Source organism: Bacillus rossius, chromosome 2, assembly GCF_032445375.1.
Source record: "Bacillus rossius redtenbacheri isolate Brsri chromosome 2, Brsri_v3, whole genome shotgun sequence".
Lineage (NCBI taxonomy): Eukaryota > Metazoa > Arthropoda > Insecta > Phasmatodea > Bacillidae > Bacillus > Bacillus rossius.
Genome location: NC_086331.1, coordinates 126,945,068 through 126,970,873, shown reverse-complemented (window position 1 = coordinate 126,970,873; position 25,806 = coordinate 126,945,068). Strand labels below are relative to the sequence as shown.

Below are 25,806 nucleotides of genomic sequence, written 5' to 3'. Positions count from 1 at the left end.
GACAGAACTGTTTTTTAAATGTACTCCCTACACAAAATTCTGACTTTCAAAAATTACCATAATTATTCTGAGTAAATATTTTATATAAAATACATCTAATTTAGACTCCACATTTATTTATATTGCTTTAATTAGATATAAACTAGAATATGGCACTGTTATTTGTAAAGAAAAATAATATAACTGAAAGTAATAAACCTTGAAGAAGTCCAAACCTGTATTGCAAATGAGTTTAATGATCCACTGTCAACACTATCGACAAATTCATTAGAATTATACGCCTAAATAACAATCATAATAAATATGTATATTTATATTCCCTTTTTGGAGTTTATCAAGAAGAGAAACACTAGGAACAATATTTTTATGTAACAGCTATAAAAAAATAGCCTGAACTGTAGCCATCTACTTGATACCACTGGAGATAAAGTTCCTTCCTTCAACAGTGAGCAACCTTTAAAATGTACATTAACCAAGGCTAATGATATTTTATTTAGAATCGTCACAAACCTCAACAAGTATGACAGTAATTTTCTTTTATTATAAAATAAGTATAAAAAAACCTCACCATCCCTTACATACAGGGATGGATCTACAGGGTGGCAAGGAGCAGTCTACCCTGGACAAAGCTTTAGAGGGGACCCAGGATGAGTCAGAAATTTTTTAAAGACTACAAATAGTTTGAATTAAAAGGTATTTAGAAAAAAAAAACAATATAAACTGATATGTTGATTTTTCACATGATTTTTTTTTTCAATGGAGGTCTTGTGAGTTTGCGTAGAGGCCATGGAAGATAAAGGAATGTGGGTCACGAAATAAATGGGAGTAGCTTAGTTTCTGCACTTCAATATCGTGATTTAACAATGTAACACATTTAAAACTATGTTTTTTTTTCTTTATTCTCTAAATATATAAATATATGGTGTTTCCATTGAACCTTGAACACTATATTATTGCTATACATACAGAACGTGAAATACAACATATACACTTACACACTATTTGGTAAAATTTAACTTAGAATTTTACATATAATGTACATGGATGCAGAACAAATCATGGCTGGTACGTTTATTACTGTTGTCGGCAGCAGTGGGAAAGGGAGGGGGGGAAGCTGATCACAATTGCTGCCCCAGGTGGAGAAGGCAAGCCTCGACCCATCTCTGCTTGCATAAATTAAAAATAATAAGAGTTCCTCCTAAATGTGTTGTGTTATTTATGTGGTCAAGTTTCATCATGCAATCATGTTGTTGTACTTGTTAATAGTAAATGTTAATTATATTATTTTTGTTTTATGTATTTGTATTTTTGTATTGTGCCTGCCACTAATGGCTTCCAGCCAAAGGTAGGCATGTAACAAATCATAAATAAATAATTTAAAGCATTACCAAAAATTTTTTGAACTAGCAATGATTTAGATATCCAAAAGTTTCATTAGACACGTGCTACTGTACAACAAATAGTTATAAATTTGTCACACATTAAAATTAAATCATCACTTAAATTAAAAGTCAAAAAGTATTCACAAAATATCAAATAAGTAGTACTTACGTCTTCAATTATATGCCACAATCTCATATCTTCTCCGTGTATCTTAAGTCGTGCACACAAAAATTCAAACACTTGATTAATGGTTGCCAGTCGACTGAATGTAGCCACATATGCAAGATACCTTTTTGGAGGAATGGGCATGCTTGATACCAATGGGTAACCAGTAGAATCTGCAAGCATAAACAAACATACCAGGCCTGTGTGAAGCTTTACTTGGGCAAATCAAATTGAAGTGCTTTTTTATTGTTTGATTTGACTTCAAAAATAAAAGTGCTTTGTTTTACTTGAAGCTTCAAATGTGATGCAAAGCTTAACGACTGATGTGAAGCTTCACATGTGAACTTTTAAAACACTGGACGCCTAAGAATCGTTGCTTCTGTTATAAACCCAAATTTTTTAATTTTTAAATAGTTCTTTTGAATTTTACAAGTGCCGATGATCACAACATCAAGTAGAGTTGTGTAGGTTGGTATGATCAACCACATTAATACGAGGACACCTATTTACATTATTAATTTTAACATTTTTGAGCAATTTTCACATTTTTTTGAAAGTGGATTTGACATTTAAATCACTGTTACATATTACCTCAAGTATACATCACAGAACATATTTTTACGTTTCTTAACATTCGAGAGTAACACCAACTTAGGATACATGTCACCTGGTAAGTCATAGATTAGTAACACAGCAAGGAAATTTCAAAATGCAATTATTTGTAAGTAAATTTATTTCTTTTAGAGTGCCAACAGATGGTATCAATGTATGGGGCCAACGTGTGAGACGATCAGAAAGTGTGTCATCTGGTATTTTTTTTTATATTTTAGCATTTATTTTAATAATGGGGTAGTTATTCTGTTTATTAAAAAATTTTATACAAATTTTATAACAGATTTTATGATATTTTTTTTAGTAACATGACATTCAAAAGTGTCTAAGTATTATTTTTGAAACGAGCAAAATTTGTTAATCACATTTTTTTATGACCTGAAAATGATTTTTTTTTGGTGTGTTATATTTTTATGGCATGAGTTACTTAAAAATATCAAAAGATGGCACTCCGGTCTGCTTTTTGAATGCACAAAATTAATTTTATACGTGGTTTTTTTATCATATCTATTGAATGGTGTTAATAGGGCCCAAATGGTATTATAATAATTACAACATTAAAATACTTTTTACTTCATTCCAATTTGATAAACATAACCGTACGACAGCATTGCTGAGAAAAATATTTGCAATTCGATTTGGTTTTCGTGAATATTTTAAATATTTTAGATGATATTCACTTCACATAAAAAAAAAAAATGGTATTTGCACAGGCTTAAAACTACACTGAAAATGTTTTTCAAAAGGTTAAATTAAAATTTTTTTTTTTCACAAAACTGGCATAAACTAATCAGGTGCCTTTAAAGAGTAAACCTGAGGTGAATGGCAGACATGCAGCAGTGAAGGAATGCATTGGTAGGAGAAATAATAAGAGCCCCCTGAGAAACGCCACCGACCAGCCATAACATTTCTATGATTCAAGTATGAAAAAGACCAGGTTTGACACCACCCAGTGTATGTTAAGTGGTCAGACTAAACTACATTGACCCCCCCCCCCCCCTTCCACCAAATGAGTTATTTCATACTGTGTTGAAAATATATGTAGTTACTAGGGGTGTGCTAACATACAAATTTCAAACTTGACCCAACAAAAAAAGTGTCATGTACAAACTTGAACTTCAGGCAGTAGCCACTATTGAAACATCGTGTTTTGGCATTTCATAAAATATATAATCAAAAATTTCTTACTAGATATTTGAAATAAATAAATGTGTGTTCTGAAATTATGAATTAAGTGCAATTAAATATAACTTCTTGGACATACACCATTGCGGTTTTGCACTGTTTGTCAAGGAAAAATTCCAAGAATGTGGAAATTTTGTCCCTGCTCAATGAGAAAATCTGTGCTTCTCAAAATTTTTCCAGACTTTCAAGATCCCGCACAGCCGTATTTGTAAATGATTGAATGTTCATTTTTCTGAAGTGTTAAGTGTTTTTAATTAAATTGAATATGAATAATAAATTATTTGTTTTGATATTCGAAAATTTTAATACCTGCACAGCCCTAGCAATCGGGGTGAACACTTTCCAATAGCCATTAAGTAAAAAAAAAACTATTCTAAATTATTTTTAGTTTAGTTTATTGCTTCAAGTAAAGCTTTCATATTCTGTACATATTCCCACTAATATATTAAACATGTCACATCATCCAAAAGTTTGATACAATGGCAACAAATGAAACTTTTTTCCTTGTGTAGAAAATTTTAAATAATTATGCTGTGTTGATTATATCAAAAAAAATTATTCAGTATATAACCTTAAAAAAAATCAAACTTATGAAAATTGTTTGCACTAACCAAAATGAGATAAAGTTAGACTTGTTTGAAATCTTATAAGTTAAGTTCAGTTTAGAGTTTGATAAACTTTATGATCGGAAAATCGAGTTTGGCTCAAGGTTAAATTAACACAGGTTTTATACAGCCATAGCAGTTACCTAAGTACATAAACGACATCCAGGTTTAATAACTACAATGTGTAAAAATTTTCACCCCTAAAAAAATTTGTTCTGAATAAACACTTTGCAGTTTATTACATAAAAAGTTGCAGCCTAGTGCAAATGCTTTCAGCCCCACACAAATATCACTTATTACTCAACTAAACAATTTAGAGCCAAACATTTTGTGTAGGTAAACATATTATACCATAACCAGGCAGAATCTTACACAAAATGTTATTTTGGAAAGATTGAAGCTAAGACATAGTCAATACTCACTTTGTATTCTCCAGCTCAATGTTTAATACTTAACAGAACACTGTTAAACTTGTTCACTTTTTTAAGTAATTTAATTTTTATGAAACTAAAAAAAAATCTACAGTATACTTTTTACATAATTGTAAAAGTCACAATTAACTCTTCAGGGACCTACACATAAGCATAATTAAATTAATTAACGTAACTACTTCACGTAATGGTTATATTTTCTCTAAAATAAATTTGTTTCACTGTAACTCTCATAATTTAAAAAAAAATTGTAAGAATCGGACACGTAAATAAATTTAAAAAAAAGTTTTTTTTAAAATATGAATTAACTATTATTCGTTCAAAAAAATATCTTTGCAAAACCTCCAAAATGAAAATAAAATTGGAACTGTTAATCACTCTGATTATTACTTTTAAAAGGCCGAGATTAGAAACATGAAGGAAGGTACAATTACTAATGGATAAAATCCAACAATATGACAAAACTCACTGAGTGAAGAAGTTCCATAACCTCCCACCATGCTAGACCAACTTGTTTGAGGAGTATACGTTGGCAGCACTTGATGTCGCAAGAGTCTCAAAGTTACAGGATAGAGTTCCAATTCTGGTAGAGAGCTGTTTTTTGGAAGAATAACCTAATGCAAAACCAAGATAAAATATTACTAAAATATTTCATTAGAGCCCTTTCCTTAAAATGTAAACAATGAACAAATATAAATTATTTAAATAAATTAGTTATTCACATGAAAAAAAAATGTGTTTTGATACTGTTATATAAATATATAAATAATTAGGGGTGAGTTTGGTAGATTCTTCGATGCCACAATTCCACCAATACTTTAAACCACTGATTCACTCTGCTATTTTAACCAACAGTCAAAGATACAACTTAAACCATAAATAGCAATGTTACTAATGAGGTATACTCACAACATCTGACTTATTAATGGCCATCACTTAACCAACAACTTAAAATCATCTCAAATTTCCAGTTAATGAAGAATTCACAAAAAAATCTGTAAAATTGAAAAATATATAATCGCTTAGCAAACAATAACGCCTAACTGACATTTACTGAAATATTAGTTAGGTGTTATTGTTAGCTAAGCAACAATTTAAAGTAAATTTAAAATTTTATCCAAGTTTGGCATATTTTAAGGTATAGTAATCTCTTCAGAATATTTGCTGTAAATACAATTCTGAATGTTCAAACATGTTTTTCTTATTGTACTTTCTATTATTAAATCACTGTACCTGTCTTGGCAATGCTGGTGTTCCCCCGTACCAATGAAACAGTGCTTTCCACAAAGATTCAGGAACCAACTCAAAGTCACGACCCCGAACTAAAACCAAGTTTCTCTTGAGTTTGCCACCTTCGCCTGTTAATGGGGTTACCTGTAAACCAAGCATACAAACCCATGAACTGTATTTATTATAATACACTGCAAGTACATTCATACTATATCTAGTACATTTCATAGAGTTTTAGTTTTTAACTACGTTCACCCACAGATCTATTACTTTTCTTTAATTAAAAAATGCTGTATGGGAGCAAATTCTACCTCTTTTAAAAATGTTAGTTTCTATACCTCTCTCTTTTATCAGCAGCCACTGAAAGAATATTTTTAAGAGTGACATTAAACAAAATAAAATGTTTTTTGGTTAAATGGACTTTTTTTGCATAAAAATATTGAAACTTTCATCATCTACTAATTTCATGGTTTCCACAGAACTTATTAATTAGCAAGCCCTAATGAAATAAATACTTACTTACAAAAAAAATCACTAAGAAACGAAATAATCAGAACTGCTCTTTTGCACGATCTCTTATTTATCATCCTCACATGATTTCAAAGTAAGTAGGTTTTATTTAATCCTAACTACAAAAATTATCTTACTGGGTAACTGGGGTTACATTAATAAGACCTTTCCCAAATACTTGCAAATTCTTCTCTCTTTGAAAAAAATTCTTTCAATAAATATTACATATAAAAATGACTAACCTTGTAGCTTGGAGTCATAACAAGTCCAGAGTTATCTATAGGGCCAGGGCTGGGTGGTGGAGCAGACATAGTCTTCCTTCCTTGCTGAGGTGAGTGGCTAGGACTTACATTGCTTGACAGCCTACAACATAAACACATATAACTATTTAAAAACAAGAATTTACTTATGAAATTTAACCACAAATTACACTGCATAGTAATATGAACACACATACAGTAGTCTTGGAGTATAATGTGGTATCGAAAGATATAACACATCTACAGATATGATGAAATTATTAAAAATAAAAAAAATGAGAACATAAACACAGTAATTATTTATATTTTCTGTAGATAAACAAATAAATATTTTAAAAAAACCAAACTGGTTATATCAGAGCAGAGAAAAATAATAAAAAAAGAATGATGAAGTTTTGGGAAGATAAGATAAGACTGAATACAAAAGACCAAATTTCTGTGTGGTACACAGTTGGCCAAAATCAATAGCAAAAAAAATAATTATCAATAGTTAATAATACCTAGTCACTCCCTTTTCTAACCAATACTACACCATGATCAAAATAAATATGTATGATAATTCAAATTTTATCACTTTTTTACTACAGCAATTTCTTTAGGAAATAATTTCAATCTTTCAACACATCATAGCCTCCTACATATTTGCACAGAGCAAGAGATATAGTGGTTAAGGCACTGAACTTGCATTCTGGACAATCGGGTCTGAGCCGGTCATTCAGGTTTCAGTTTTCCACGGTGTCCTGAAACCATTCCAGGAAAATGCTGTGACGGTTCTTTGCCACAGGTCATGGCCCAGTTCTTCCCCAATATTCAATATTTTGGTTCTTGTGTGTTTTGGGCACTAATGACCACACAATCAATCAGAAATTAAACCCAAATAAAAAAGCTAAATCCACATTTTAAAACTGGTTTTTTAGCGTTATAATCTACCACAGAGCATAATATATTGGCCATATTAAAAATAATAAAACAAATGCTAGCAAAAATACATTAAACATGGTTAAAAAAAACATTGGAAATTTGTTTATCTGACAAACCAGAGATAAGAGGGCACATTGTTCACTGGTTTTGCTAAAATAACCTGGCTTTCAAATTTGAAAGGTTTATTGACTAATACTCTTGAAAATATATTATATAGTTTTATCTTAGTTACATAGCATGCAAATAAATGTTCAGAAAAATAAATTCCCCAGAAATGTATCACCAAAAAAATGAAAGAGCAAAAGAAGATACAACAAAGAATGTATTGTAAATAAGGTGGTTTGGTTACTGCCAACAAAAATTCATCATGATTACCCGTAACCAAGTGGGCTATCAGATGTATAGATAGAAACTTTAAGTAAATAGAATGTAGTCTTAACTAAGATCTTAAAGTATATTCAACTGGTAATTCAAGCTGACGAATTTAGAATTCTAACCAACAAGCAAATTTTGGTGCATGATGGTACAATTTGAAAGTCAAGAAAAAAAAAAGAGTGCTCCAGCACATAAAACGCAAATTAAAAACCTACAGTTAAAATTATTTTTACTAACTAAATCTTAGGATCAAATAAGCAAAACATAACTTTAAAAAATAACCTAAATAGAGCATCTATACAAGTAAGAGCTTCCTTTCCAGCTTACCTGTAACATTCCTGGCCTGACAGTGAAAATGAACTTGAATTTTGCTTCTTAGGAACAGTTATATTCCGCTCAAAACAACTTGTAGCTTTTCCAGGCATAACATCTGACTCTGATTTATCATTTTGGCTCTTCTGAAATAATTTTTATAGTCAATATATATTATTTAAGTTCTATTTTAGTAAAGAACATATAATAACAAGTTTCAACAATTACTACTCATCAAAACAGGGGCGGCTTCAGGATTAATTTCTGGGTAGGCCCGGATGGTACGGCAGGGACGTACGCACAGTTTTGAAGTCCGGGCTCTACCGTTGTGGCGGGGGGGGGGGGGGGGGGGGGGGTGTCTGGCCCTGATATCAGAGGGTGGTATGGAGAATTTTTAAAATTCAGATGCACAATGGTAAGTTTCGTGGCTTTCTGAGGGTAATTTATTTCTGTCTAAGTCCAATATGTATAATATATTAATCATAAGAATGAAAGTACAGACCTGCCAACATTCAAATTTTAAAAAATCATGAGGTCCTCTATAAAAATTTTCAGGCCCATAAATACAGGTTAGATATAAAAAACAACAAATGAGAATCTTTAAATTTAAGTTACATACCTGTACATATGTTACACGGTCTCTGCTTCAAAATTTATTTCAACAAATTATAGGTTGCAGATTTAATTTAGTTGAACATAATTTAGCGCTGTCGTGTAGTGATCATGCAGGGCCGCAACTAAAAAAGATGTAAAATAACATTCTGCTCGTGTAACACTATTATCACTGTTCACAGCAAAATTAATTTTTTTATTGGAAGCAATACACTTCACGTGTTAGTTGTGTTTTTTTTAGCGACATGTTTCACAATTTCTCCTCTTCCACTATGCGAGATAGAAAAATCAGCACGGCACACGCTACAAAACGCAATATTGCTTCCTTTACGTGACTCGAGTATTGATGGAAACTCGTTACTGTATGCTTTCGTAAAACTTGTTTTGTAACTTTTACAAACAAAATCTTGGGGCCCCGAAAAATCGTGAGGAAACACTATTTTGGCGTGAGGGCGTGAGATGGACCTTAAAATCGTGAGCCTCACACCAAAATCGTGAGAGTTGGCAGGTCTGAAAGTATGATTGTATGTCAACAAAATACACTTTAATACCTAAAACGGTCACAAAATTAATTGTTAGGATTAAACTTATGTTAATCTGAGGTGAATATTACGACACAACTCGTTATGTCAATGTAAAATGTTACAAATCTGCAGGCGAATGTATGGTTTCATTTCATTGCAAACTGCCCTTTTTCAGAAGGGCAGACCATTACAGTTTGTAATGAAAATAAGATTTACTTTTCTTATAGTTTTCAAAATAAAACCAAATGTTTAATATGAATTGTGTATGTTTAAAAAAAGCCTTATTTCCAGGCAGGCCCTGTCCAGCCTACTCGCTGGAGCCACCACGGCAAGAAAAATGCTATAAATAAGAAGCGTCAATATTAATTTCAATGGTATCACTTAAGAGACAAGATGCATAGGGATGGTGATTTTTCGTTTTCGCGAAATAGATGCGAAAATATGCTAAATTATATTTTTTCCGCTATAAAATGCGAAATCTAGACTATTCCCAGATAAATGCGAAATCAAGGTAAAAAAACGTAGATTCGTCTTCACTCTACACAATTTATTTATTTATTGATTTATTTTTTTTACCGATTGTATTTCGTTTCAGTTCAGTATCAAAAGAAACCATCATTTTATGGCGTATTCAGCACAAGTATCTTATTGTCACGTCATTCACAACAACTATTGTTCGTAAATATTGAATGAAGAATGGCCATCCATGCCTCGCGATTGTAAACAAAGCAAAGAATAACTAGCTGGAAGATTGTCCGTCATCTTGCAGAGTGCAAGTTTTTAGGCTACCATATTGCGACATCTCTGCTTCGCCGCGCTAACAATTGTAAGTCCCATTTTCTGGCTGTGTTTCACGTGAAAGCCACGTTCTTGTGTAGTCTGTAGAAGGTGGTATGTTCACAAATACGTGCATACACGTTAATGTGTTGTATACTGTTATTTCTCGTGGTAAAAATGGGACAAAACGTAATTTCCATTCGCAATCGCATAAATGAATACAAAAGTGAACACTTCTACGAAAGGGATACAAATATTTTAATGTGCAATTTAACAATTTAAGTAATCGCCGTCTGGAGTGGAAAAACAAAGATGTACTTGAAAAGCACATTAAATCTGAGTGACATCAGGCTGCAAAATAAAAGATTCACCGAGAAGTCGGATGAAGAAAAAAAGTCGGTAAAATGGCAAGCAACGGTTTCTGGCATGATCGAAAACCAAAAGAAGGCAAAAATTGAAAAATGCTAAAATGTTGTTTGGAAACCTGCCAAGGTAGGCTATCTTTGTAGTTGTGCTAGATCTTTATTTCTATGGTTGTTAATAATTAATATGTGTATTATTTAATGCTTTTTAAAAATATACTTTTCTTCAGTAATGTAAAATGAGAGAATTGGCTAAATCTTGTTTTTAAAAATGCTACAAAATGCTCAATTTCAAATTCAAAATGCTAAATGTTATTATTTTTAATGCTATAAATCACCATCTCTGAAGATGCATATTACAAGATATAAGATATCTCTGATTTCCTGAACGACACCGCTGAAAAGGGACTTCACACGCCAATGTTACACCACTTTGCCACTTGCTCAGCAGCAGGTGTTTGATGGGAGGGAGGTCAGGAAGAATGGAAGTTAAGATGCAGGAAACATCTGGCCTGTGTGCCATTCATTCATTCATTGTTTTCACTGTAGAGTGAAACCTCACCAAATTTCTAGTAATTTTGATGCTTTCTTATGCATAAGTCCAAGTGCCAATATAAGCGAGTTACTACAGTTATTACCATTTCATCAGAAACCACAAATGACGTTGTTGCCAAAAGATCAAATGCATTCCTATTTAATATAATTTTTTTTCCCCATGTCTTAAATATTAGTATATATTTGTAATTAAATTATATAGTAACCAATAGCAACTTTGTTAAAAAATTTTCCAAAGTAACATTTAATGACATAAAAATTTAATGTGTCTAAATTACAATTTTTAAAAAATACTGTAACTTTTACAAGTAAGCTTATGGTTGTGAGCATTTTGTAGTTGAATGGAGTTAGAATTGAACAAGAGTCAATGTCTTGTTGACACTGATGTCATTTAAGAAGCTGGAGGAGGAATCAGCGAGATGAAACAGCAATGAAATGCATGCGTTAGTAGGGGAGACAGGAGCAACCATAGAAACCTACCGGCTCATGGCAATGCTCACTGTATTTTCCACTTATTAAAATCTGAGTTTGATGCCACCAGGAATCGAACCCAGGGTGCCTTAGTGTAGGCAAGCAATGTAGTCACGTAACCACGATGTATAGCCCCACTGTAGTTAAAATATTTCAGTTAAAAAGTATTTTATAACCACTTGTACACTTTTACAATTAAGTATTGAAATATCTATACAATATTTGGTCCTGGTTATTAAATTTTGTACATAAATTAGACATCCTTGGTTTTTTTATGACACCATAAAGTAGAATGTATAAAATACAAATCATAAAAGGGGAAAAAACAGTTTGCAAAATCAGTCCAAATGGAAATATTCACCAGTCTGGTTGTAAACACAAAGTATGTACATTAATATAATATTAATACGTATTCCTATACTGCTGAAGAACATAAATGCTAAAAGTTAAGTGGATTTCTTTAATAATTCTGAGGGTAAAAAATAAGATATTAATTTTATATTTTCTGTATCCCTAAAATGGTTTTATTTTTGGAGACAGACAAGAAAATAATAATAGTATAGGCTTTAACTATTAGTGGCCATATTTGGTTATGTAAAGAAATGAAACTAGTTATAATAGTTAGATATTCAACCCCAACTTGACTGAGTACTCTAAAAACTACTTTGTTATTAAATGTGGTTAAGAGACCACGTAAATGATGACAAAATCATGGCTCACAGCATTTTAAAGCACAAGTGTGAAATGTAAAATGTATTACAATTCAATGCACTCAAAAAATATAAAAACAAACTATATTACCGTGTAGGAAACATAGTTCAGCCATATTTGCCACCAATCCATGGCAATCAGGTACCAAAATTGGCCAACAAGATAACCTCTTCTTTCTTCTCTTTCTAACCAACCTTTCACAATAAGGCTTTCCTCCTCACGGGTCACGGGTCGCAGGCCGAAAACAACATGGCACACCTGAATCAAACAGTTCCAGCAAATACATTTTAACAACGTACTTTGTTTTCATTGTCATGCAAACAAAAACAAAGTTGAGTAAGTGACGAAAACAGCAGAAAAAAATGTGAAACTTAACCATCCCAACCAGGGGCACAACAACTAAATTTCGAAAGGGGGGCAATATACCTTTTTATAAAGAATCATGGATCCCCCCCCCCTATTGAAGCGGGGGGACCGGGAGTCCTCCCCCGGGAAAATTTGTATTTCAAGGTGGAAAATGGTGGTATTTAAGCAGTTTTATTATCTAAAAATTGATTACACAGCACTTTGCCCCCGTTTGCCCCCACTTCAAGGTTTCAGAGGGGGGGGGGGGGGGCAAAATACCCTTGCTCCCCCCCCCTGTTGTTGCGCCCCTGATAACAACTAAATATGTTTTACAACCAAGACTCTTAAAAGGTTTGTTCAAAATCAACCTCACCCTGTCCGTAGGGTTGATATGCGGTGCTACGTTCCCAGTGCAGTGACCTCAACTGTGTGTGCGTGAGCAACAGCATGTCTGAAGCTCATGGAGGTTTACGTGTCATGCACATTACTCACCTTACGTGTCATGCACATTACTCACCTGAGTATTATTATCGGGTTTAATCCACAATTTTTTTTTTAAAGTTTTTCTTGGTTCATTAAGTTTATGCAATAGAAATATCTGGGCACAACTAAGCTGTTTGATGGTGGTACCATCATCAAAATACAGCAAGGATATTAATAAAACCTTCAAGATAGTTGCCAAAAACACCACTTAATCAGAATACAAAAACATTATATTCCTTAAGTGTGCATCAAAATGAATTTTTTTATTGTATTTTAAAAATAAATTATTTTGTCAACAATCTTCCCATATTTATACCCACTTTGCCACTCTCGGAAACTTTAATACTTAAAGCAGCATTGTTTTAGTATGGGACCATATTGGAACTGCAATTGATAAAAAAGAACAGATAGCAAACTAAATTAAATACACAACTATCAAATATTATGCTTTTAATTCATGAATGCATACCTGAAAAATCAAATTTAAAAAATCCACGGAAAGTGGATTTGCAACTGTCCAGATGAGATACTCTTGAACAGTCACTCCTCCATCACCCACAGTTTTCTCCCGAATTTCAGAAACAATTGTCGTTACATCTGTGGGAAAGAAAACTGCATAAAAATGACTTAACAAACAATTAACAATGGATGCATACTTACACTGAGTAAAACGTAACTTGCAATATCGGAAACATTATGACCCAAACACTGCATTGTTTAGTCATGAAACTAGCTATTAAGTTAATTATAAACATCATTTTGTAAATGGAAATGATTTTCACATGGATGCAGACCAGCAAAGATTGCAAGATGTGTCCTCGGTGGTGCCTCATTGTCCTCTTTGTGTTGCCCCGCTCCCCCGCCCCTTCCCATATTTACCCCTCCTCTGGTCTCGCGCATGCGTGGCCGAGTTGTCTCCAGGGCTTAAATATGCCTGCATCCTTCTTGTCGCCTCAGCCTTACAGAGTGCTTGCTAGAGTTTGGTGCTGCTGACACTACTGCTGAGGTGAGTCATGGCAGTTTCGTAATCTGCTGTTACTTTGTGTGGTACGAGGTGGACATACCGTCAACGCAAACGTAATTATTACTAATTTTTGTTTTCTAAATTTCAGTTTTGGCCCCCCACCTTACAAATTTAGTCCAGTTGAATAGATGTATGTTCCCACGGGCCTCGTTTCATGTTAACTGCTTACTCGTTTTCTCAGTCTGCGGCCCAGCGAGTTTCTTCCCGATTCATGTCTTGCTTTACCGGCACAAAAAGGTCCTTTCATGCGCCCTACAATTGCTTGTAAATTGTTTTGAGAGCACGCTTTTTCTATTTCTAGTCCTACTTATGCAAAGATATCTGAATTTACTGCTTAATTATATCCTGAGTGACACCCACGAGCATACTGTGTAACATTGTAAGATCCCTACCCGCCTAGCTCAATATTTTTCTTTTTAACTATTTTTTATGCATGTAAATATTTCTTAAAAAGTCTTTCTAATGATATTTTACCATTTTTATGTATTTAAGGGTTGATATTTCACTTGCTGTATGCTTTAAGAATGTACCTTGTATTCTAACAGACGTTTTCAATCAGTACTATTTTTTATGTAATTATTCACAAAGAAGTCGCTGTACTAGAATTTTGCCTATTTTAGCCTACTTTTTCAGGTTTTTTTCTAAATAAGTTTAATTTTGTAAAGTAATTTGTATTATGATTGATGTTTTAATTATCATTAACGTATTGCAATATAATTATAGAACACGGGACTATGTCTGAGGTGATGGTTAGAAAGAGAGGCATGAAAGGCCACTAAGTGGGAGTGAGAAAGAAACAGTGATTCCCCGCCAACCGAGATAAAAGCTGGGATTCACCACGGGTCGTGGGAAATGTGTGATAACTGCTGTCTCACGGTGTGGGAGAGAGAAGGAGAATGTAAAGTCCCTGGCTCTATGGAGAGAAAACTGTTTTCAATGTGTGTTCTGTGTTCCTATTGGCTTGTAATGTGTAGTGTGGATGAAGCATGTGTGTGATTGGTCGGTGAGGTCATGTGATTTCTCCTCCCTGCGTGGAGGAGACAGTGACAGGACTTCAGTCCTCGTCGGGCGATCGCTGCCAGGCAAGGCCGCGTTTCGGCGCCTCGCGGTTTTTTTCACCAGGTGCGGCCGCATTTGAGGCCATACTGATTTTTATATAATTACAGATTTCGGATACAGAAAGATTTAAGCGAAGTTATATTTTTTATTAATTTTCATCGCCCGGGCTGCGAGCATTTTTCGACAGGCGAATGTACGACTGGAATGAGTGAGAAAATTATTGAAAGTGTTTGGATTCGTCTGTGCAATATTCTATTTGAAAAATAAAAACAACAAAAATTACAATCTGCGTTGAACATCTGTTTATTTTTGTATGTAACGAACCGTTACAACTGTACAGCCTTTTTGTATTACAGTGAAATCTTGCCAGTTCTGATTTTGTAAACTTATTTATGTATAATCCCACTTAATGTTGAATTTTTCTAAAGTTGTTTACTCTAGTCTTTCTTTTTGCCTTAGGGGCATTTAAGTATAAGTGTTTCACATTGGAACATGTTTAGCTTTAATGATTCTTAGCTAGCTTTCCTTGACAGTTTGTATTGCTTTGCATTAGCAATACATGTGATGTACGCAAGTGTGCAAAGCATGTTTGTTGAGGCTGTTACCTTTTCACTTATAATCATATTCAGCTTTTGTTTTTATCAATGTTTTTGAATGAGTACTCTGTGTTTGTAACACTTATAACACAATCATTGAACTCCCATCTTGTTATAGCAAATTGTTTACCCAACTTATCTCATGCTGTTGTATAAGTACGTAAATAAAACTGAAGATTTTCTGTGGTTTTTAAAAGCTAGTTTCATTGATAGTTTTCTTTATTTCACACAGTTTAAGCTTCTCTGCTACCATGTTCCAGAACACGGACCCCTGCAGCGTTTTTGCTTGTAAACTATTTTCTGTAAGACCAAGCAGAACTGTAACCTATTAGTAGAGACCTGCAAAATTCGCGGATTCATTCGGTGATAGGCTAGAATTCAAACACATATACCTCTTAGATGATTTTGGTATTGGCTTACTGTTCATCTGAACGAATCTCAACCAGTTATAAACCCCCAACCAAAGGATCGAATCACAGACAAACCAGCTGAGACGACTTACAAGTCGGCAGCCAATGGAACTTGCGTTATGTGCCCGAGTGTACAGGGGTATGCGCAGTCTATCCTGAAGGCCATCGAAACCGCGAATTTTGCAGGTCTCTACCTATTAGGTGCTTCGAGGATCCAATATGTTGCAGATTAAAGTATTAAATTACAACCATTGAGAAATATTAACAATACTTATGTGTAGAATTCATTCCACTTAAGTACAAGTCAGAGACAAAATCAACAGGAATATTACACAACTATTTATGCGCCAACCCTCCATAGCAACACTTCGATAAAGAGCAAAAATGACCAGGGAATCAACGAACAAAGAATACCAACAAGCGCATTAGCAGAGGTAAAAAACCATAATAAAACATTCTCTACGTGCTACAAACTTACCAACTTGTCCGCAAGGCTCCTCTGCTAATTCATCTGCAGTCCTATTCTCGTGATGAACAAACAGCAATACATCAATCATGTGCCTTAGCTCGGCTTCTGACAAAACTCCATCTCTGTCTGTGTCAAATACCTTAAAACAAACTGCAAGAAAAAAAATTTGAAGCATATTTTGGGGAGTTAAAAAGTACATACAAATAATTACACACACAAATTATGATAATGAACAAGAATTTCTAAAATTAACAAAAATTGCTATTTTACATTTTAAAAAATGTTACCCAATCTCAAAGTACTTGCATTATATCTCACTATATCTATACAGCTGCCTCGTTAACATTTCCTGCTCCTGCCTGGCTTGGCAGTTCCCAAGCAATATTATAAAAAAAATTATTTATTTCATTTATTAGCTCAAAATATTTTATTTATTATTTATTTATTTAAATTCGTTACATGCCCACCGACAGTCTTGAGACTTTAGAGGTGGGCACGACACAAAACAAGTAAAAACAAACACTATCACAATAAATAGAGACAGCACAGGATATTCACAAAACATATAGTATCGTGTATACATGAAAATCAATCTAATACATATAATACATTGTAATACATTAGCTGTATCATCCAAATCAAATTATTATTCAATATTAAATCAAAAAAGAAAACTAGCACTATACTAGTCATGATCTCCATGATCTCACTGTAAGAAACAAATTTCAAGCTAATTTACCCATACAGTTATACAGTTATTAATTTTGTACTTGCTATTATTCGTCTCTATAATTTTGTGAGGGTTTTAATGTAATTCTTTATAAATTTGAAGTACTTACACTTTTGTCTTTCAGTGAGAGGGCCCCTGCAAGCAGCGGAAATTCCACAGGCCATTTCCTTGAAATCTATGTGGCAGTCACAGTTTTCATCAAATGCTCCGAATACTCCAGGACACACAGAAGTTGGTATAGGTGGACTAATAAGAGGAACTAACGTTTCAAGATCAAGTTTGCCAGTGCATGACTGTCCTTTCAATATCCAGTACTGCTTTTCAAGTTCAATAATGTCAGTCTCATTCACTAAAAACACACAAGAAGCCTTCAAATAAAATTCATAAACTAAATAGACACTTACTTTACAGCTAAGGTAGACTTTATAAAAAATTTTAGAAAGCTGCTTGTCATTAGAACAGTTTGAAATACAGCCTCACACAGCTGAAATCATTAAAATTAAAAATATTATAGATTTGCCCAGTGAAACACAAAGGTTCAACAAGAAGTACAAAAACCCAGTTTTTAAAAATTTTTTATCTTATGCAGGTAGTTTAAAACTCTATCGAAAATATTTCATTTGACGATTGAATAATGTCAAGGCATTGGAAGACATCTGGAATAATTCATGAGTGTTGATTCCTTACAGAAATTTAGGAAGAATTATATGCATGCCACTTACAGCCTATGACAGATACGCACCATTGGAAATCATAATTTGAGATTTAATTCATACATAAAATCAAAAACTATGCAAAACTATGTTCTACAAGTCTGTCACTAGTGGTTTATTCTAATGAAAATAATCCCCCTCCATCAAGACAACACGGAAAGGAAGTGATACCATCTTATTGCATTCCAAACTTGTGCCTCCCCATGTTATGGATAACTGACACCATCTTAGAGTAACCAAATAAATAAAAACACCACTCCAAGTTTCAACTACCAAATATGCACAGTTTCTACATAAACCACAAGTTTCCATGTAAAGGATATCACCAATGTTTTATCTTTATGAAGAGTGACAAAATTAGTGTTACACCAATTAGAGATTTCAGAAATTTCATACTAAAGTAGCTGACTATCAATTTCATAAGTTATCTTTCTAAAGATTTTAAGATCACCAGCAAATAACAGGCCATAGAGTCATTTAAAACCTGAGTAATGTCATCAATAAAGATGTTAAATAACACAGGTGATAGAGTTATTAATTCAAACTTAAAATACTCTTTTAAAAAGATAATTAGAGAGCCAACTAAACATTTACTACACACACCAAATCTTGTAAGCTTTAAAAGTTATATTAAGTGGTTCACAGTAACAAATGCCTTGACAAGGTCAAAGTAGCAAGCATCAACTTAACCCCTATTAGTTACTTCAGCATATCTAGGGTTTATAAATGTTTGGTTTTTTGAGTGTTAGAGCTGTAAAACAGATAAACTTATTATAAACACAGTGCAAACTTAAAAAAAAAAAAAACAAGAAAAATCATAATGAAGTTTCACTGGAAACTAGTAAATACTAATTTTATTTTAGGTAGTTCAGAGAGCTAACTTAACAGCTCAGTATTCATTATAGGTTTCTTAACAAAAACTTATCTAAAACAGAAGCAAACTCTTTAACATAGTTGTACATATTAGCTGAAATAAAAAAAATTAAAACAAGAAATTGTTAGAGACAGTTACTTACAGTGAGTGACCCCGGCCAAAGTTTGATAAAACGTAGGTGCTTCCAGATCATTGCTCAAAGTAACCATGCATGGTTCCGACAGAAACCAACGACTAAGTAAGGTTGCATCTGGATGCTCTAATATCAATTCACTGAATCTTTCAAATGACACATTATCTTTTTGCTAAAAAAAAGACACACAAGAAATATTAAATTTATGATAAATCTCTTTAAACCTGCTAAATGATAACATTAACACACCATTTATTACTTCAAATTACCAATTTAAAAAAAAACAGAAAAAATTAAGTACACACATGCCATGCCACATGTAATTTCATGCCAAATAACTGATTTTTTAATGATTGTACGTACTTAGTCTCAGATTTTATTAAACGTTTTTTCATGCTTGCCTTATCATAAAATAAAATTTAAAATTTGCAATTTCCCATAAGTTAAAAATATTACACAGTTGAAACATTCTTCATAAATCATCTAAACATATACTATAAAATTATTTTTAATTTTTTTTTTCAATGCTTTATACCAACAAGAAGCATTGATAAATAATTTTTGATAATTATGAAAATTAGGTAGTAAAAAAAATAATTAAAAAGAAAGCAAAGATATTAACATAATTTATCTCCAAAAAATGATTTCAATATTTCACACATTGGTAAAAATAGAGATTTAACCAGATTTTAGGCATGCCTTTTTATAGCTCTTTTCATGGACAATTAACAACTGGCATCAATTGAAAGATGTAATTTTTTTTTCTAATCTAGCAGTTCCTTTGTCTGTATCTACAAACTAACCAAATTCAATGATCATAAATTTCTACCTCCATTAAATACACACACATGGAAATGTCTTGATGATTAGAATAAATACCAATGATTAGTCTTATGCTGCCTCCAACAAAGCCATTATACTAATTTGAACTGTGTTACTTTGTTAAATAAATTACCACCTTTGACTGATGCATAGGAATTTGTGATTCCTCCCAGACAAAAAATATAATAAGAATATAATGATAACTAAAAAAAAATAAGGATCAATGTGCCACTTTACACAAATTAACATATTTCCCCAGTTCACTCATTTACAATCATCAATCTAAAACTGTTGCTGTTTATTTGCAAAACATTGCAAGATTTTCATCACCTTTTCTAGCTCACATTATGTAAGAGATTTATAATTTAACTGGTTTTCACCTCAGTACAAACACTTAGTTCTTACAAACTGCAGACCAAAATTTGGAAGAATTTTTGCCAGGACTAACTACTACTTAATAATCTCAGGCTTTTAAATGACACCCACAAAGTATGAAAAAGTGAGTTAAATGAATTTTGAACATCTGTCAACACTGAGGTCATTAGAGAAGATGAAAAATGAAAGAAGATGAGATGCTAATGGAGCACTGATGGAATTAATGGGTGGGTAAAATGGACGGAACCTGGAAGAAAACACCATCTGCAGCAACATCTGCCAAGTTTTTCACTTTCAAAAAAATATAAGTTCGGCCCTGCCAGGACTAAAACCCAGATGGCCTTGGTGCCAGACAACTGATCTGACCCCTCAATCTGACGATTTTTTTTCCTGCATGTCTTTTACTACCTTTCTCCTATAAAAATCAAGACAAAACCCTTACACAAAACATATTTTAATTTTTTTCTTTACTCTTCCAAATAAAATCCTACCATTTGTAACTTTCCTGAGCCAATAACACCTGGGTACTAACTATAAACCATTAAATTTATTTTTACCTCTGTAAACAGGCTGGTAACTAACTCCCGATTGTAACCAATTTCACATTCTTCCAGCATCTGATAGAATTCATCACGAACAATGTAGTTTCCTCCTTCAGTTGCATAAAGGCCAAAAATAACTGCAACAATTAACAACAATGAAGAACTATCATTAAATATATAATTATGAATTTATGTTTTACACTCCATACTTATGCAATATATAGCATATCATACATTTGAAAGTGTATTAAACATTCATGCAATATAAGTTCCTTTTTACTTACACTTGCTGTTGCTATGAACCAAATACACATTTAAATAGCATGCAATAGGGTATTATAATTTTCATTAATTCACTCCATTTCCAGATGTGTATGTATGCAAAGGTACCAAAAATATTTTTAAAACTTGTGTAAAACATTTTTAACAAGTACAGAATTGCATAGTTGCTAATAAACAGCCGTAAGTTAATAGTTAACAGCAGTTCATAGCTTGAAAAATTTATTAAATATTAAAACTCATAAAGTTTATAAATACTAAAAGTCATATTTATAAATACTTGAAATTTTTTTAAGCATAACACTACTAAAATATTTTGCATATAAGACAGGTTCTAAAATATGTTGGATGTTGGATGCAATCAGCCAATCAAAACAGTGCCTAACTAAAACAAAAATAAATCCATTCTGTCTCAAACGATTCTTTAAAACAACAAAGAGCATTGGCTGATTAAAAAGGTTATAAAAGTTAAATAACTAAAATAATGTTAGTATGAATGTCATATATGAAAACATTTTATGCGTAAAAATTAAATTATGTTTTGATAAATTTTAAAAAATCTGTGAACATTTATTTTAATATGTAACAAATATTATTGTCATTTAAATTTACACATGTTCAAAAAAAATTTTAAATGCACAAACATAATAACAAGTTCAAAAATTTTATCCAGTTCTGTGATGCATTATTTAATTTCAAAATTGAGAAAAAAAACTGAAGAATTTGAGATAACTCAGACTAAAAATAAACTTTGATAGTGTGAACATGATTTACAACATATTTGAGGTCATCTGTCCAAATATATTTGATGGAGAAAATTGGATGCCATTTTCCCTCAAATACCACCCCTTCAAATCAATTGTCAGATGTACTGGAGACATCTATTTGACAATGTGACGGGGTCTTAACTAAGTGAAATATGTTGAATCAGATCAAGGAAAATTTTTTTTATATCAATTTAATCATAAAAGTATACATCATTTTCTACCTTATCATCTCAAATTTACTTGAAATTAACTGTACATTAAGTGTTGAGATATAGTAAAAAAATTACATTTTTTCTTAATTTTTTTTTTATGAATGGTTACAGAGTAATGGGTTCCTTAAAAGTATAAAAATAATACAATTTTGGACCTGTAGAGGAATTTTGATTTGCTCATAACTTGAGTTCTACTCAGGCTAGAATAATGAAACTGGGTCTCTTCTAATGCCCTTTGCAAATGCTCTCATATGACAAAAACACATGATAGGTAAAATAAATAATTATAATTTGTAACATATGTGATTCATTTTGAAAAAAAAAACTGTATTTTTTAAAATCTCAAAAACATATAAGTCTAAGGTTAATTTTTTTAGTACACACCTGTTTTGAAAGTTTTCATTTTGGACAAGAATGGGATCACTATAAATGTATTATTGCTTAAATTTGGGATCCTGCTGGTTTTTTTTGGTTAATACCTAATGACCTTGAATAATTACATATATGCATAGTTGTATATATATGTAGACATAATTATATAATAAAATACCAAATTTTATGATGCTAAAAACCACTTTATAAACAAAATCATATTATTGTACAGTAAAAACTTGAATTTTCCGCAACTGTTTGGGAACATAACTAACACCCGCAATATAGGCTAACTGTATCATCCTTGGAAGAGAACCAGTCTGGTCGTTAAACAATTATTCAGCAAACATTCAACACACTAATAAGGCTTAATATGCATCTGTAGAACAATGCACAATGTAGGTGTTTAGTTTTCAAGCTTTCTCAATCAACAATGTTGTGAAATAAAAGGTTGTTAAGAATTTAATCTTGAGTTAATATACTTTTGTTGTCATTGTTACTTTATCCCGCACCATAAAAATATGCACATTCAACCATATGCGGAGCCTGCCACAAGAATAGTTCCGTGAAAACATGAGAGGGAAACTATTGTAGCTCTGAATTCGACCACACAAATTTACAGCATTAGAACTCAGAACTGGGACCAATTTTTCTTTTGGTAAATAATACACAGCAACCACCTCAGTCCCATAGCATCGTGAAGGCAGGGATGTTTACCTCAACAGCTCAGACACTTATTTCATCTTGCATGGCTAACCCACTAAAAGTGTTGGCCTCACTCACAGAGGGCAAAAATATGTACAAACCTATTACACAAGCACACATGCATTGGAAGGGAAAAAAAAACTTGTTGAGCTTCTACTGATTGGTTTTCTTAAACTTAAGTTAAAATCAATCACAAAATAAAACCCACTAATTTTAGATGAAACAAAATCTAAAAGATGATTATCACAGAATGAAAGAAACACATAAAGAAACCAGTTGTTTGAGTATTCTTAGGAGAAACTTCACAATGTGAAATTAATATTTTAAGCAGTGTTTAAGAACACTGATGCATTTCACAAATTATTTTTTTTCAGGTTTAAGACAGATACCTGGAGTTTAACTCAATTTGCCCAATTTTAGGCTCACACAAAGTTTAGCAGACAAAATGGCAGCACAATTTTATCAGCTGCTGTTTGAATATGAAAAATAAACACCAATGTGAACTCAATATGCTCAAGCAAAAGAAAAATATAGTTTTGATGGAAATAACGACTTAAGTTTTAGTGATGGCATGAAACAAAAGTAGTTTAAAAACCTGATTTTACACTTCAACCTAGTAAGGAATTCTTGATAGCTGGGGTAGTTCACATATTATTATACTGATTGCATCTTAATGACACATTCAAAACATATTCAAAGACATTTTCATAAGTGTTTTACTCAGTGTCTGTGAATTTTTCGAGAAAAAATAAAATTTTGATTGTGCTGTATATGTTATTGTCCAAAAAGGTATGAGATGTGCTTCAAAACATTAAGATAGCTTAATACCATAACAAAATTATGGAAAAATCATTTTTTTTTTTATAAAAATAAATAAATATTGATTTTACTGAATGCATTTACTTATCCATTCACACATTACTTGCTAGATATTGCAAAAAAAATATTGTATTTGTGTAAAGTTTTAGTATATCATAACATTAATTAATTGCAGATTTGAGAAAGTGAACCATTGCTTTCATTTCTCACATACATTTGTTTACAAACAATATTAAATTCATCCCAAAAACTAATAAAAAGGCATTGCCACTACCTTGTACACAAGTTTCTGAAGGAAAAAAACAATGAAGTTTAACTAGGTGTAATACATGCGATCAGAGGTATGCAAAAAATGTAATTTACGATAAACCTAAAAGAATGGTGTAACTCATACTCAAAATTATATTTGCCGTGTTCAGAAATATTGGAAAAATCCAATTACTGTATATCAAAATATATAACCACCGTGCTCAGAAACACCCAAGAGCTGGTATTTTTTTTTTTTTTTTTACTACACAAGAAGACTGCACACTGAATCTTCCAGTCCTGATAAAGGTCTGTTTTCACTGCTCAAGAAAATAAAAGTTTAAAAATGCACTCACATTTCAGTTTCTCATCTTCCGTCCCACGTGTAAGCAGGACCAGGCCACAAACCAAATCTTTGAAGCCAATCCCTTTCTGAGTTCCCCCGCACGCTGAATATATTTGCTGAAACACAGAGACTCACCTGTAGATAATACTTGACATGACAGCCAATCCTCCCCCCCCCCCCCAAAAAAAAAAAAAACACATTTAAAAATTTTATGACTTATTCACAAAAAAATGTAAACTATCATTCTAACATTTTTGCAGATTATTTTAAGAATTTAACAGCTCCAAAAGCTCTATTTTCAAAAGGTATCCTGCTTCATGAAGGTTGTTACACTATAACAAGTGTTTCCAAAAAATTAATTAATTCAGGCTCAATGCTTTGTCGAGATCTGGATCATTGGATACAATGAGGGGCGATGAGAGGAGAATATAGCATCGGCGGAATTAATGGGCGAGGGAAATGGAAGTGCCTCGAGAAAACTCACCAGCTCAAGGCAACATCTGCACCTTTCTCACTAGCAAAACATTTGACAGCCTCAACCAGGAACCGAACCCTGATTGCCCTGGTGAGAGGCACATGATCTGATGTATACCCACAATTTTTTTTTTCCACTTACACCCACCAAACCTTTGGGTGAAGATGATGAAGAAGGTACAGCTCATGTGAACAAAGTCCTTGTTCAGGTGTTTGTTTTATTATTGGTAGAACACCCACCAAACCTTTGGGTGAAGATGATGAAGAAGGTACAGCTCAAGTGAACAAAGTCCTTGTTCAGGTGTTTGTTTTATTATTGATAGAACACCCACCAAACCTTTGGGTGAAGATGATGAAGAAGGTACAGCTCATGTGAACAAAGTCCTTGTTCAGGTGTTTGTTTTATTATTGGTAGAACACCCACCAAACCTTTGGGTGAAGATGATGAAGAAGGTACAGCTCAAGTGAACAAAGTCCTTGTTCAGGTGTTTGTTTTATTATTGATAGAACACCCACCAAACCTTTGGGTGAAGATGATGAAGAAGGTACAGCTCATGTGAACAAAGTCCTTGTTCAGGTGTTTGTTTTATTATTGGTAGAACACCCACCAAACCTTTGGGTGAAGATGATGAAGAAGATACAGCTCAAGTGAACAAAGTCCTTGTTCAGGTGTTTGTTTTATTATTGGTAGAACACTCACCAAACCTTTGGGTGAAGATGATGAAGATGGTACAGCTCATGTGAACAAAGTCCTTGTTCAGGTGTTTGTTTTATTATTGATAGAACACCCACCAAACTTTTGGGTGAAGATGATGAAGAAGGTACCTCATGTGAACAAAGTCCTTGTTCAGGTATTTGTTTTATTATTGGTAGAAATTTACATAGGTAGTTAGTTGCAGAGTAGTCCTTGTTTGTATGTGGTTGAAGTGCTCTCATGGGAGCTAATAAAACAAGTTGCTTTATTTAAAATTTGTAAAATAACTATAATTTATAAGTTTTAATTTAATTTT

The 25,806-nt window shown here is 32.7% G+C and overlaps 1 protein-coding gene across 2 annotated transcripts in view; it reads right to left on the bottom strand.

Moving 5' to 3' along the window:
• LOC134529795 (ubiquitin carboxyl-terminal hydrolase 32) overlaps positions 1–25,806 on the bottom strand; it is an 83,120-nt gene that overhangs the window by 52,919 nt on the left and 4,395 nt on the right. The window contains exons 3-14 of one of the 2 annotated variants that reach the window (XM_063364247.1): positions 24,333–24,438; positions 20,592–20,713; positions 18,847–19,009; positions 17,227–17,466; positions 16,397–16,537; positions 13,299–13,426; positions 12,092–12,259; positions 8,005–8,135; positions 6,364–6,484; positions 5,615–5,755; positions 4,851–4,995; positions 1,552–1,721 (exon numbers count right to left, since the gene is read on the bottom strand). In XM_063364247.1, coding sequence (XP_063220317.1) covers positions 1,552–1,721; positions 4,851–4,995; positions 5,615–5,755; positions 6,364–6,484; positions 8,005–8,135; positions 12,092–12,259; positions 13,299–13,426; positions 16,397–16,537; positions 17,227–17,466; positions 18,847–19,009; positions 20,592–20,713; positions 24,333–24,438 — 1,776 coding nt within the window. The remainder of the gene's footprint in view (positions 1–1,551; positions 1,722–4,850; positions 4,996–5,614; positions 5,756–6,363; positions 6,485–8,004; positions 8,136–12,091; positions 12,260–13,298; positions 13,427–16,396; positions 16,538–17,226; positions 17,467–18,846; positions 19,010–20,591; positions 20,714–24,332; positions 24,439–25,806) is intronic. The other variant, XM_063364248.1, reaches the window with a different exon arrangement.